Genomic DNA, 14603 nt, shown 5'->3' with positions numbered 1-14603 from the left:
GTCAGGTTAATTACGCAACTAACCCTTCACTGCCACCACCCCTTTTTGTACAGAGAAAGGGGAAACTCTCTTTATCAAATATACGCTGTAATGGTTGAAAGGTCACCTGTCCAATACGGTCACTGCAGGCCCGATTGGGCAGAGGATTAAACAAACACAGTAGCATCTCTTCAAAAGGCAGAAATTTGTTAATTGCAAGTAAGCGCTTAGAAGCAGTTTAACACTTGCAGAAAGAAAGATTTATTACTAAAAGAGTCAAACAGGTGCAATAAAATATTTACAAAGAAAATGTAACTAAGATATATACTGTATATATATGCAAAGAAAACAGCTCAGCACAGAGATAACAGGGGGAAGTTAAAAGGTTAAGTTACTTGCCATGTTCAGCCTTAAGGTAAGCAGATCCAAGTTGCAGAGCGGAAAGGGTCTTTGATCTCCTGCTGTTACGATGTAAAAAATTAGGAGATCTCCTTAGCTTAAACTTTAGGCTTGCCAGCCTGTCTTTTAAAGTCTCCCTGCAGGGGGGGGGGGTGGCTCTGAATACTGGCCAATACCCTGTTTTTGGGAGGGGTCAGTCGGGCGAACTCTGAATTAGAACCAACATCTGTCATAATCCATGACATGAAACATAGGGGAAAAACCTGATTTAGGAATGTTCATTTCATTCTGTCACCTTTAACTGTTAGGTTTTGTGAGGTTACAATCTCTCTCAATTCCTGGGAGAAGCTGCCTTATCTGTTTTATGATGTGTGAGCCTACACAAGTTCTGGGGTCAGTGCTTCCCAATTCTCTGAGGAACACTAGGTGAGGAAGTCTACACTTTCGCAGACTGCTCGGCACCGAACTAAGGATGCCTTAACCTGCTGTTGACCCATACCAGCCCACACCATCTGTCAATGTGCCTCTCAGGCAGGGAGGGGGTAGGGAATGAAGGATTGAGGAATACTTCTAATAAAAAAGGGGAACTCTGTGTCCAACTCTGACGAGCAAGTTTGCTACACCTCCCACCAGACATGATCTGCCTGCATTGCATAGAGAGGCACAGAGGCCCAGTGATGACCTAGAAAAAGGTTTGTAATGAAAACAGAACATTAAATTATTATTATTTAATATCTACAAATTAATATTTATTTAAAAAAAAAAATCATTAGCATGTTGATGAACGGGAGGGGGGGGGGACAGAGGAAGGAAAAATATATGCAATTTAAACGTCAGCCATAAACTCAGCACATTAGACGGTAGAATTGTCCTTGTTACTTTTTAATTTTGTTTATGGAAACAGTACCAGTAAATGGACATAATATGGACAAAGAAAGGAAGAAAGGGAATGAAGGAAAGTCATAATGTCACCAATGTCTTCCCCGTAGAATCCCGATGATGGTCTCGTCGTCCTGAGTGGATGCGGCACGTCCGGGCGTTTGGCGCTGCTCCTGGCTGTACGTACTTCTATTGAAAAATTCACAAGCACACTTCTGGCTATGTTCGCTGTGCCGATCTCTGGTCTCTCATCCTGGGACACATCACTTTCACATTTTTTATTTTTTTAAGACCGGAACTTCGCTTCGTGAAATGGCTTTGTTTTTTAATTTTTTTTGTGAGCCGTGCGATCGCCGTAAAAGCGCTGATATAATGAGTAACGATTTTGTTGATAAACAAAGCCAACCCTAACAAAAACCTCCAACCTTACTCGAATTCTTAACACTAAGGGCCGGTTCACACTCCATTCGTTTCAGTGCGCTTTTTTTTCTGCACCCAGACTGCACAGAAAGTAGGTATGGTTGTCAATGTCATTGTTCACTTCAGTGCTTGCAGCTCCGGTGCGTTCTGGATGCAGAAAAAGAAAAAGAAAGATCAGGCTGCATTTTTCCTGCACAGAATTGTACTGGAACGTGGTAAAACGCATAGAAAAACCCAAAAACGCTCTGGAACTCACATGTCCCTATTTAAATCGAAGACAAAGAGAAGGGGAAAAAATGAACGGGAACGCATTAAAAACACACCGGAACGTGTCAATAAGGCTTGTGATGTTTTGAAATTTTTGTTACATTTATAATGTAAAATTAATAAAAATATAACAAATGATGAAGTCATGCGGTATTTTAGTAGTGAGACATTCATTCATGTTTCATCTGTCAGTGGGGTTCCCCTCTGACAGCTGAATGCAAAAAGAATTGTCGGCATTGCCCGGAAATTGAAATTAAAAAAAAAAACAGCATGGGGCCCCCCCCTCCCATCCATACCAAGCCCTTCGGGTCTGGTATGGATTTTGAGAGGAACCCCCATGCCAAAGTTTTTTTTATTGCATGGCGGTCCTCCCCAAAATCCATACCAGACCCTTATCCGAGCATACAGCCCCACAGATCAGGAAAAGGGGGGGGCAAGCAAGTGCCCCACCCCTCCAGAACCATACCAAGCCACATTCCCTCAACATGGGGGTGCTTTGGAGTGGGGGGCTCCCCCCTCAAATCACCTTGTCCCCATGTTGATGGGGACTAGGGCCTCTTCCCCAGAACCCTAGGCTGTGGTTGTGGAGGTCTGCGGGCGGGGAGCTTATTGGAATCTGGAAGCCCCCTTTAAAAATCTGGAAGCCCCCATATGAATGAATATGCTGTACCCATTCACAAAAAAAAAATGTAGTGTAAAAAAGACAGGAGACAGTCTGTGACAAGTCCTTTATTAAAAAAAAATTTAAAAAAAATGTCCCCCGAAGCAGATCCAACATCAATCATGATGCCTGATGCCGCTGCTACCCAAAATGAAAAACCACTCCGCTCATAACGCCAGCTTCCACCGTCTGACAGCTGCATCGGGATGACAGTTCTTAAATACAGTCATGATGTCACAAGGGGGCGGGGTGAACCCCGCTCCCTTGTGACATCATCCTATGCTGTGGTTGGCCAAAGCATTGCATCTGACCTGCGGCCAGGTGCATTGCTTTGACCAATCACAATGCACTGACAGAGCACAGTGCATTATGGGGTGCGTCAGGTGAACAGCCCGTCCAATGCCCATACCAGTCATGGTTTGGGGCCCCATTGTTAAAGGGGGCTTCCAGATTCCGATAAGCCTCCTGCCCACAGACCCCCACAACCACAGCCCAGGGTTATGGGAAAGTGGCCCTTGTCCCCATCAGCATGGGGACAAGGTGCTTTGAAGGGGGAACCCCCCACTCCAAAGCACCCCCTATGTTGAGGGCATGTGGCCTGGTATGGTTCAGGAGGGGTGGGTGGAGCTTGCTCATCCTCCCCTTTCCTGACCTTCTGGGCTGCATGCTCGGATAAGGGCCTGGTATGGATTTTGGGGGGACCCTCATGCCATTTTTTTTTTAAATGTTGGCATGGGGGTTCCCATCAAAATCCATACCAGACCCAAACAGCTTGATATGGATGGGAGGGGGACCCCATGCTGAAGACATGAATGGCCCATGTTCGAGTTGAACTTAGGTTCTAATCATAACTAACCCTAACACTATCTTTAATGCTAATCCTAACACTGGCCCTAGTTCTGTAACTCTAACTATGAACCTAACACCATCTCCAGTGCTAATCATAATTCTAAACCTAACTGTGAAACTCTAAACCTAACCCTAAAACCGACCCTAACTCTACCCAAACCACTAACAGTGTCTCCAATATTAACCCTAACACTAACGTTCTACCTCTAACCATAACTCGAATTCTAACACTATCTCCAATGTTAACCCTAACACTAACATTCTACCTCTAACCGTAACTCGAATTCTAACACTATCTCCAATGTTAACCCTAACACTAACATTCTACCTCTAACCAGAACTCGAATTCCAACACTATCTCCAATGTTAACCCTAACACTAACATTCTACCTCTAACCGTAACTCGAATTCTAACACTATCTCCAATGTTAACCCTAACACTAACATTCTACCTCTAACCATAACTCGAATTCTAACACTATCTCCAATGTTAACCCTAACACTAACATTCTACCTCTAACCGTAACTCGAATTCTAACACTATCTCCAATGTTAACCCTAACACTAACATTCTACCTCTAACCAGAACTCGAATTCCAACACTATCTCCAATGTTAACCCTAACACTAACATTCTACCTCTAACCAGAACTCGAATTCTAACACTATCTCCAATGTTAACCCTAACACTAAATCTATAACCCTAATCATAACACTATATCTAACACTATCGCTAATGCTAACACTAACCCTTCAACCATAACAATAACCCCTTACACTAACTCTCTAACTCTTATACAACACCAACCTTAAAACTCTCTTTAATGCTAACCTTAACACTTACCTTAAGTCTCTAATTCTATTGATACCACTAACTCTAACACTATTTCTTATGCTAACACTAACATTGACCCTCTATCCCTAGCCCTAAGCCTAACACAGTCTCTAGCCCTTTAACTCTAACTCTAATGCTATCTCTAATACTAACACTAACCCTAACTATAAAACTCTAAACCTAACACCAGGGGCGGACTGACCATTTGGAGACTTGGGCATGGCCCGAGGGCCCGGGGTCAGTAGGGGGCTCCATGAGATGCCCCTAGTACCTTTTTCATAGGCTTTTTTGAGTTTGGGCAAGGACACAGGGGCCCCATGATCCCCTATTGCCCGGGGGCCCCATGAGTTGTCAGTCCGCCCCTGCCTAACACTAAACCTAAAACTAATCCTAACTCTAATTCTAACCAAACTACCAACAGTATCTCCAATGCTAACCATAACACTAACCCTAACACTATCTCTAATGCTAACCCTAACACTAACTCTTTAACTCTAACCCTAACACTATATCCCATGCTAACCCTAACACTAACTCTTTACCTCTAACCCTAACACTATCTCCCATGCTAACCCTAACACTAACATTCTAACTCTAACCATAACACTATCTCTAATGCTAATCCTAACACTAACTCTATAACCTTAACTAGAGATGAGCGAATTATTCAAAAATTCGATTCGGCTGATTCCCCGAATTTCAGGAAGAAATTCGATTCGATGCGAATTAATTCGCTACGAAGTTAACTTATAAAAAGGGTTTCTAGGCTTCAGAGAGCCTTTAAATTAGTGCAGAACACTGTACCTTTAATTTAAATGCCCTTGGAGATGAGGAAGGAGAAGGAGAAGGATGAGAAGAAGGAGAAGGATGAGAAGAAGGAGAAGGAGAAGGATGAGAAGAAGGAGAAGGATGAGAAGAAGGAGAAGGATGAGAAGAAGGAGAAGGAGAAGGAGAAGGAGAAGGATGAGAAGAAGGAGAAGGATGAGAAGATGGAGAAGGAGAAGGATGAGAAGAAGGAGAAGGATGAGAAGAAGGAGAAGGAGAAGGATGAGAAGAAGGAGAAGGATGAGAAGAAGGAGAAGGATGAGAAGAAGGAGAAGGAGAAGGATGAGAAGAAGGAGAAGGATGAGAAGAAGGAGAAGGATGAGAAGAAGGATGAGAAGAAGGATGAGAAGAAGGAGAAGGATGAGAAGAAGGATGAGAAGAAGGAGAAGGATGAGAAGAAGGAGAAGGAGAAGGATGAGAAGAAGGAGAAGGATGAGAAGAAAGATGAGAAGAAGGAGAAGGATGAGAAGAAGGAGAAGGAGAAGGATGAGAAGAAGGAGAAGGATGAGAAGAAGGAGAAGGATGAGAAGAAGGAGAAGGATGAGAAGAAGGAGAAGGAGAAGGATGAGAAGAAGGAGAAGGATGAGAAGAAGGAGAAGGATGAGAAGAAGGAGAAGGAGAAGGAGAAGGAGAAGGATGAGAAGAAGGATGAGAAGAAGGAGAAGGATGAGAAGAAGAAGGATGAGAAGAAGGAGAAGGATGAGAAGAAGGAGAAGGATGAGAAGAAGGAGAAGGATGAGAAGAAGGATGAGAAGAAGGATGAGAAGAAGGAGAAGGATGAGAAGAAGGACAGTTCTGTGACAGTTTCTGTCTATTTCTGACAGTTCTGTGACATTCACTCCATACAGCGGTTGAAACATTGTATCTATTTGTTTCCATAAATGGATCCATTTATGGAAACAAATAGATACAATGTTTCAACCGCTGTATGGAGTGAATGTCACAGAACTGTCAGAAATAGCGGAGCTCTGCAGATACACTTAGAGGAGCTCTGCAGATACACTTTTTGCCGGCTTGGAATTATTCCTATTTTCATCCTACTTCTTCTTCTTCTTCTTCTTCATCCTCATCCTCTTCTTCTTCTTCTGAGGATGAGGATGAGGATGAAGAAGAAGAAGAAGTAGGATGAAAATAAGAATAATTCCAAGCCGGCAAAAAGTGTATCTGCAGAGCTCCTCTATTCTGCAGATACACTTAGAGGAGCTCTGCAGATACACTTAGAGGAGCTCTGCAGATACACTTTTTGCCGGCTTGGAATTCTTCTTATTTTCATCCTACTTCTTCTTCTTCTTCTTCTTCTTCTTCATCCTCATCCTCATCCTCTTCTTCTTCTTCTGAGGATGAGGATGAGGATGAAGAAGAAGAAGAAGAAGAAGTAGGATGAAAATAAGAATTCCAAACCGGCAAAAAGTGTATGTGCAGAGTTCCTCTATTTCTGACAGTTCTCTGACAGCTTCTTCACATGTACAGGGGTTGAAACATCTGTATCCTAAATGGAAACTAATAGATACAATGTTTCAACCGCTGTACATGTGAAGAAACTGTCAGAGAAATGTCAGAAATAGCGGAGCTCTCTGCAGGGACACTTTTGCCGGCTGATCGCGAAAAATCCGATCGCGAATGCACCCGAAGTAGGCAAATATTCGGATTCGACGCGAATCGAATTTTTCCTGAAATTCGTATCGAATTCCGGTTCGCCTGGTTCGATTCGCTCATCTCTAACCTTAACCCTAACACTAACTCTATAACTATAAACCTAACACTACCTCTAAACTTAACCTTAACACCAACCCTTCAACCATAACACTAATTCTAACACAATCTCTGTCCCTTTAACTCTAACCATAACTCGAACTTGAACTCTATCTCTAATGCTAACACTAATCTTGATCCTCTAACACTAACACAATCTCTAACCCTTTATCTCTAACCATAACACCGACTCTATCTCTAATGCTAACACTAACCTTGACCCTTTAACCCTAACACTAACATAATCTCTAGCCCTTTAACCATAACACTAATCCTAACTCTATCTCTAATACTAACCCTAACAATAAAACTCTAAACCTAACACTAAAACTAATCCTAAATCTCTAATTCTAGCCAAAACACCAACAGTATCTCCAATGCTAACCCTAACACTAACATTCTAACTCTAAGCATAACACTATCCCTAACACTATCTCCAATGCTAACCATAACACTAACTCTTTAACTCTAACCCTAACACTATCTCCCGTGCTAACCCTAACACTAACTCTATAACCCTAATCATAACACTAACACTATCTCTAATGTTAACCCTAACACTAACCCTAACACAATCTCTGTCCCTTTAACTCTAACCATAACTCGAACTTGAACTCTATCTCTAATGCTAACACTAATCTTGATCCTCTAACCCTAACACTAACACAGTCTCTAACCCTTTAACTCTAACCATAACGCCGACTCTATCTCTAATGCTAACACTAATCTTGAACCTCTAACCCTAACACTAACACAATCTCTAGCCCTTTAACTCTAACCATAATGCCGACTCTATCTCTAATGCTAACACTAATCTTGAACCTCTAACCCTAACACTAACACAATCTCTAACCCTTTAACTCTAACCATAACGCCGACTCTATCTCTAATGCTAACACTAATCTTGAACCTCTAACCCTAACACTAACACAATCTCTAACCCTTTAACTCTAACCATAACGCCGACTCTATCTCTAATGCTAACACTAATCTTGAACCTCTAACCCTAACACTAACACAATCTCTAGCCCTTTAACCCTAACTCTATCTCTAATGCTAACACTAATCTTGACCCTCTAACCCTAACATAATCTCTAACCCTTTAACCCTAACACTATCTCTAATACTAATTCTAACACTAACTCTCTAACTCCAATCACAACACTAATCCTAACACTCTAACACTAATTCGAATACTATGACTAATACTAACCCTAACACTAACTCTATTACTAATCCTAACCCGAACATTATCTTTGATACCAACCCTAACACTAACCCTAACTTTGTAATTCTACCCTTAACACTAACCCTAACACTATGTCTAAAGATAACCCTAACACTAACCATAACTCGAACTCCAACCATACCACTATCACCAATGCTAACTCTAACCATACTCAAAACCCTTTGTCGATAAATCCATATAAAGAAAGAAAGACTTTTCCTAAAGGAGTAATAATAGTTAAAATGAAAAATAATTATTGGAACTTTAAAAAAAAACAAAGCCTTACACTAATTCCAATGGTAACCCTAACAATGACCCTTTAATGCTAACCTTAACCTTCTAACCATAACCCTTTGTTGATAAGCAAAGCTGTATAAAGCTAAGTTAAAAAAAAAAAAATTAAAAATATAACTCCACAGAATTCATTCAACCACCTTCTACAAGGTCTGCACCGGAAGCCGTGTTACACGTACATCATAGCGGGAGGAGACCGGTGAGTGTGCGTCACCGTAATTGTGTCATCACCCTTTTCTCTGTCAGGGATACATGGGTGGGGTATTGTGGTGGTGATGCCCAGTTCTCTCTTTGTCCTGGCAGCAGTGGAGATGTTCAGTGACTTATTGTCTCCACAGGTCCATCGTGGCGGCACAGGAGGCACCTGAGGACAGTCCGCTGCTGGGAGCACAGGAACTGGAAAGGGTAAGCCCCAACCATTGAAAGGCACCCGAAACTTGGGGTTTATTTCAGATATAAAGATTGTTATTGGCCATAAAAACTGTTATTTTCAGTAAAGACAGCCAATGGAAGTTAAAGAGAATAGTTTTTTCACTTTATCACTCCTCGCATCTGGGCAGTAGAGGATGACACCCAAAACAGGGTAGCATTTTACCATCTCACGGTGGGTCCTTAGCTTATTATGGAGTAAAAAAATGGTTTGGTGTCATTCACCTTTGTTTTGAATTCTTGCAGAGAGGGTTTTGGGCCACTGAATACAAAAAACAGAAAAATGTCAGGCTTTCCAGTTGCAGAAAAATCGATAGAGATCCTATAAAAGTGGACTTCCAACAATACTTGGCTCTTTAATCCTTTGTTAGCAGTAAAATGAGTGGAAGTGACTTCATGAGAGAACGATGTCATGGTCTGTAGCAATCTTTTAATAGTGGTTGGCCCTTTGACCCTGTGTGAGCAGATACAGGTACCCTAAATGTTGAGTAATGAGGTCTGCATGCAATGTCCATCCAACAGCCACTTCTTTTAAGCTCTTCTGGACTCTCTTCAGCATAGCAGACTCCTCTAAAGATGATCCAAAAAGGTAGTCACTTTCTTATTCTAGAATCTCTAAAGATGCTCCAGCCAGGAAGCCACCTATCCTAGTTTCTCTAAAGATGCTTCCAATGTGAAGCTACTGTACCTTCTTGTTCTAGTTTCTCAAAGATGCTCCCAAGTATCCGCCTTCTTGTTCTAGATTCTCTAAAGATGCTTCCAAGTATCTACCTTCTTGTTCTAGTTTTTCTGAAGATGATCCATCTGGGTACCCACCTTTCTCTCCTAGAATCTCTGAAGATGCTGCAGCCAGGAAGCCACCTGTCACGGACTGCAGGGCCTCTCCCATCCCCTGCCATATCCCTCCACCCCTCCCCTCCCCCTTGTATATTCCAAGGCCTGTGGGGCTTCCATGGACAGGGCTGGGCCGGCCGTTGCCGAGGCAACCTAGCCGCGTCCCACATGATCTTCAAGAGACCCACACAGGAAGCAGACCTTCTTTTTTTGTTCCTGTCCATGCTGCTGGAATCATCTTGCTCCCAGAAAGATGCTGGGAGGCTCGGGTGAGGGGGACCGAGCCTCCCCAGCCATCCCCCCTGTGCACTCTGCAGACCCCCAAAAGGTCAGGACTGTAGCCCTCTGCAATACCCCAGGGTTGGGAGTTTCCACAGCTCTGCATGAGCCTTCCCCTCAAAGGTCAGACCCCACAGCTGAGACCCTGCCAGCCTGTAAGCCTGTAAGCCTGTCTACTGGGCACCCTTGCACCCTGTCTGCTGCTGAGTGCCCTGGGAGCTGCTGCTGAGGGACCCTGCACACTGTCCGTGGCTGCGTGTCCCTGGAAGCTGTCTTCTGCTGAGTGCCCTGGGAGGTGCTGCTGAGGGACCCTGCACACTGTCCGTGGCCGTGTGTCCCTGGAAGCTGTCTGCTGCTGAGTGCCCTGGGAGCTGCTGCTGTCTGCTGATCGCTGGTTGTCCCTGGAACGCTGTGCTCTGTCCTGCCTGTGCTTCCGTTACACCACCTATCCTAGTTTCTCTGAAGATGCTCCCAATGGTAAGCTTTCTTTTTGTTCTAGTTTCTCGAAGATGCTCCCAAGTATCCACCTTCTTGTTCTAGATTCTCTGAAGATGCTCCCAAGTATCCACCTTCTTGTTTTAGACTCTCTGAAGATGCTCCCAAGTATCTACGTTTTTGTTCTAGTTTTTCTGAAGAAGCTCACTCTGAATAGCCACCTTCCTCTCCTAGAATCTCTGAAGATGCTCCAGCCAGGAAGCCACCTATCCTAGTTTCTCTGAAGATGCTCTCACTGGGAAACTACCTTCTTGCTCTAGTTTCTCGAAGATGCTCACAAGTATCCACCTTCTTGTTATAGATTCTCCAAAGATGCACCCAAGTATCTACCTTCTTGTTCTAGTTTTTCTGAAGGTGCTCCCTCCAGGCAGTCATCTTCTTGTTCTAGTTTCTAAAAGATGCTCCCAAGTATCTACCTTCTTGTTCCAGATTCTCTGAAGATGCTCCCTCCAGGTAGCCATCTTCTTGTTTCTTATAGAAATTCTACCTAATGGTAGCTATCCCCCATCAAAATAACTTGGGTTCTTGAAGCCTTAGCTTAGGCTGATGTAGATATCTTTGATTTTGGCACAGGCTCAGGATGCAAAAAGAAAAAAACTCATTGCAGTGGCATCCTCGCCAAGCAGAAACCCAGGAAGGAGCTTTCCAGAAGGTTGCTCAGAATATTTATCCTTTCCCCTTAACCACACCATGAAAATAAAACCCTCAGTGATTGACTAAAACAGATAGATATTAATAACTTGCATTAGCTACTGGAGACAACTCAACAATGGCAGACAAAAATAATTAATGTCAGAGCTCAGTGACCTATGTTGTCTGTCGGTCCTTCCTCCTCCATCAGAGAAGCCATACAGGCCTCATAAATTGTTGGCCAGTTGGACTTTTATATGAAAACATCTGTGTATCTGTGGCCAATGCTATGGCAGAACCCCAGTCCTTTCCCATAATCACATGATCCAATGTGTGTCAAAGAGCTCATTGATCTCTCCTGTCTGTCCTGTTGGTCCTTTCTCCTCCACCAAGGCTATTACTTCATATGTTGGTGTTTGCCATTCCAGGTGTGTGCTGGGAAGAAGAAGGTCATCTACCTGGGCATCTCCTGCAGCTTATCAGTAAGTACTGACTACCCCAATCACCAATCACAAATATCATTCTTTAGTTACATTCACTGGGTGAGCACACTTTGAACAATGCTATGGAAGATGTTGGTGCTATATCAATATTAGCAACAAGTCCATTGACTTTGTATTTTGTATAGGCTCCATTCATTGCTGGTCAGTTGGACTTCTGTATGAAGAACCTGGATGTCTTCCTGCCAGTTCTGGTAGGGTTTAATCCTGTGGGTACAGCCAGGTAGGTTGTGGAAGGAGGCAGATCTTGGTCTCCCTGGCAGAGAAGGAAGGCTGACCTCTCATGTTACCTTCCAGGAATGAGAGAATCGAAGGATGGACCTCCACCTTCCGGCAAGTGGCTGAGCGGATGCAGAGCCTCCATGACACACAGAGGGGCTTTGTACTCAACCCAGCCATTGGGGTAAGTCTGAAATGTTCATTCTTGGAAAGTCCCTGAAGAGACTAAAGATTGTTTTTCAGGGCCCAGTTAGGCCTTGGCATTTTGGCATGTTGTTTTAATTCTGTAGAGTGACCACTCACTGTGAATATCAAGCAAAAACCACTTTTCATTCTCATTACAGCCCGAGGGCATTTGTGGCTCCTCGCGTATGAAAGGTGGCAGTGCTACAAAGATCCTGCTGGAGACGCTGTTCCTGGTGGCCCACAAAGCCAGTTCCAACGTGGAGGTGACTGAGAAGTATGTGACCACAGGCTGAATCTACCCAACATCTTGTACCAGCCAATCATGCTGGAAGCTCAGGTGATAGATGAGTATAAAAGTACCACAGAGGAAGAGATGTTTAACCAGTGGGAGGGGTTCCCATCATCAGTGCTGGTTGTATTAGTTTTTAGGGCTCGTTTACATTTGCTTCAAAATTTGGCATTGCACTTGCTTTTTTAAAAAGCAAGGTGGAGGATCAGCAGAGCTGGCAGACTGAAGCAGGAAAAACTAGCATTTTCAATTGTGGTGTGCAGCGTGGGAGCAATATAGTGGGAGGTGATCTGGAACCAGAGAGGAGGATCAGCAAACCAGAGGATCAACAGACCTGGGGGTTACTACTGTGAGGGGTCAGCAGAGCAGGGGGTTACTACTGAGTGGGCGATCAGCAGAGCTGGGGTTACTACTGTGTGGGGGTCAGCAGAGCCGGGGGTTACAACTGAATGGGGATAAGCAAAACTGGGGCTTACTACTGAGTGGGGAATCAGCAGAGTTAGGAGTTACTACTGAGCGGTGGATCAGCAGAGCTGGGGGATTCTACTTAGCAGGGGATTAGCAAAGCTGGGGGTTACTACTGAGCAGGAGTTTAGCTGATCTGAGGAGCTGCTACTGAGTAGGGGATCAGAAGAACTAGGGGTTACTACTGAATGAGGGATCAGCAAAGCTGAGGGTACTACTGAGTGGGGGTCAGCAGAGCTGGGGGTTACTACTGAGCAGGGGATTGGCAAAGCTGGGGGTACTACAGAGTAGGGCATCAGCAGGGCTGGGGGTTACTACTGAGCAGGAGATCAGCAAAGCTGGTGGTTACTACCAAACAGAGGATCAGGAAAGCTGTGGGTTCAGGGGCGGACTGACCATTTGGAAACTCGGGCACTGCCCGAGGGCCCACAGTCAGTAGAGGAACCCATGAGATGCCCCTGGTACCTTTTTCATAGGCTTTTTTTGAGTTTGGGCAAGGACACAGGGGCCCCATGATCCCCTATTGCCCGGGGGCCCCATGAATTGTCAGTCCACCCCTATGTGGGTTACTACTGAGTGGGGATCAGCAGAGCTGGGGGTTACTACCAGTAGGGCATCAGCAAGGCTGGGGGTTACTACTGAGCAGGGGATCAGCAAAGCTAAGGGTTACAAATGAACGAGGAATCAGCAGAGCAGGGGGTTACTACTGAGTGGAAGATCAACTGATCTGGGGGGTTACTACTGAGCAGGGGATCAGAAAAGCTAGGGGTTACTATTGAGCGGGGGATCAGCAAAGCTGAGGGTACTACTGAGTGGGGGTTCAGTAGAGCTGGGGGTTACTACTGTGTGGGGGATATGCAAAGCTGGGGGTTACTACTGATCAGGAGATCAGCTGATCTGGGGGTTACTACCGAGCAGGGGATCAGAAGATCTAGGGGTTACTACTGAGCGGGGGTCAGCAAAGCAGAGGGCACTACTAAGTGGGAGTTCAGCAGAGCTCGGGGTTACTACTGAGCAGGGGATCAGTAAAGCTGTAAAGCTGGGGTTACTACTGAGTGGGGGATAAGCAAAGCTGGGAGTTACTACTGAGTGGGGGATAAGCAAAGCTGGGGGTTACTACTGAGCAGGAGATAAGCTGATCTGGGGAGTTACTACTGAGTGGGGAATCAGAAGAGCTAGGGGTTACTACTTAGCATGGGATTAGCTGAGCCGGCGGTTACTACTGAGTGGGGGATCAGCAGAGCTGGGGGTTACTACTGAGTGGGGGATCAGCAGAGCTGGGGGTTACTACTGAGTGGGGGATCAGCAGAGCTGGGGGTTACTACTGAGTGGGGGATCAGCAGAGCTGGGGGTTACTACTTGTGAGCCCTTAGAGTATAGAGGAGGAAAGGGATTGCTCTAAGGTTGTCAGGGACACATAGAATGGTCATCCCTCAGAAACCACTGTTGGACAGGAAGGATGGCATTAAGCATGGCTAAGCTTAGTCAGAACACAAAGTGAAACTAAATCAGAGAGGTGCAGACAAAAGGCTTTTATTCAACTACTATTAGAGGAAACGCATGACCTATACAAGCTCTTCGAAGACAGCCTCTGGGGTGGACCAGGATTAAATCTTTTCTGTGTGTTTCCTTCTCAGGTGCTTGTTGGAAATCCTGCGGACGTATGAGAGGGCACACAAGGTGACCTATGCCCACAGCAAGAAAATTGCTGCATTGCTCAAGCAGTCAGCCACCAGGTTCGTACCCGACACCTCGCAATTCATACATGTGGCCATGCGATGGCAGCAGAGCTCAGGTGAAGCTTTCTGTTCAAACACAGAGCAATGATATCCTAAAATGTGCATTTCCTATAGGTGGCCACAAGATGGTAACAGAGCTCGTGGCTGTATG

General features: G+C 44.6%; 1 protein-coding gene across 2 annotated transcripts in view; it reads left to right on the top strand.

The window, feature by feature from the left end:
* Positions 1-14603, top strand: part of GCKR (glucokinase regulator) — a 69208-nt gene that overhangs the window by 8280 nt on the left and 46325 nt on the right. For both annotated transcript variants that reach the window (XM_089659711.1, XM_089659710.1), the window contains exons 5-12: positions 1368-1436; positions 8513-8586; positions 8726-8792; positions 11483-11536; positions 11683-11777; positions 11852-11957; positions 12118-12233; positions 14351-14449. In XM_089659711.1, coding sequence (XP_089515837.1) covers positions 1368-1436; positions 8513-8586; positions 8726-8792; positions 11483-11536; positions 11683-11777; positions 11852-11957; positions 12118-12233; positions 14351-14449 — 680 coding nt within the window. The remainder of the gene's footprint in view (positions 1-1367; positions 1437-8512; positions 8587-8725; positions 8793-11482; positions 11537-11682; positions 11778-11851; positions 11958-12117; positions 12234-14350; positions 14450-14603) is intronic.

This window comes from Staurois parvus, unplaced genomic scaffold, assembly GCF_062004578.1.
Source record: "Staurois parvus isolate SC_StPar_1 unplaced genomic scaffold, SC_StPar_1.0 ptg001181l, whole genome shotgun sequence".
Lineage (NCBI taxonomy): Eukaryota > Metazoa > Chordata > Amphibia > Anura > Ranidae > Staurois > Staurois parvus.
Note: the sequence above shows the minus strand (reverse complement) of the source record. Positions and strands in the feature narration are given on the sequence as shown.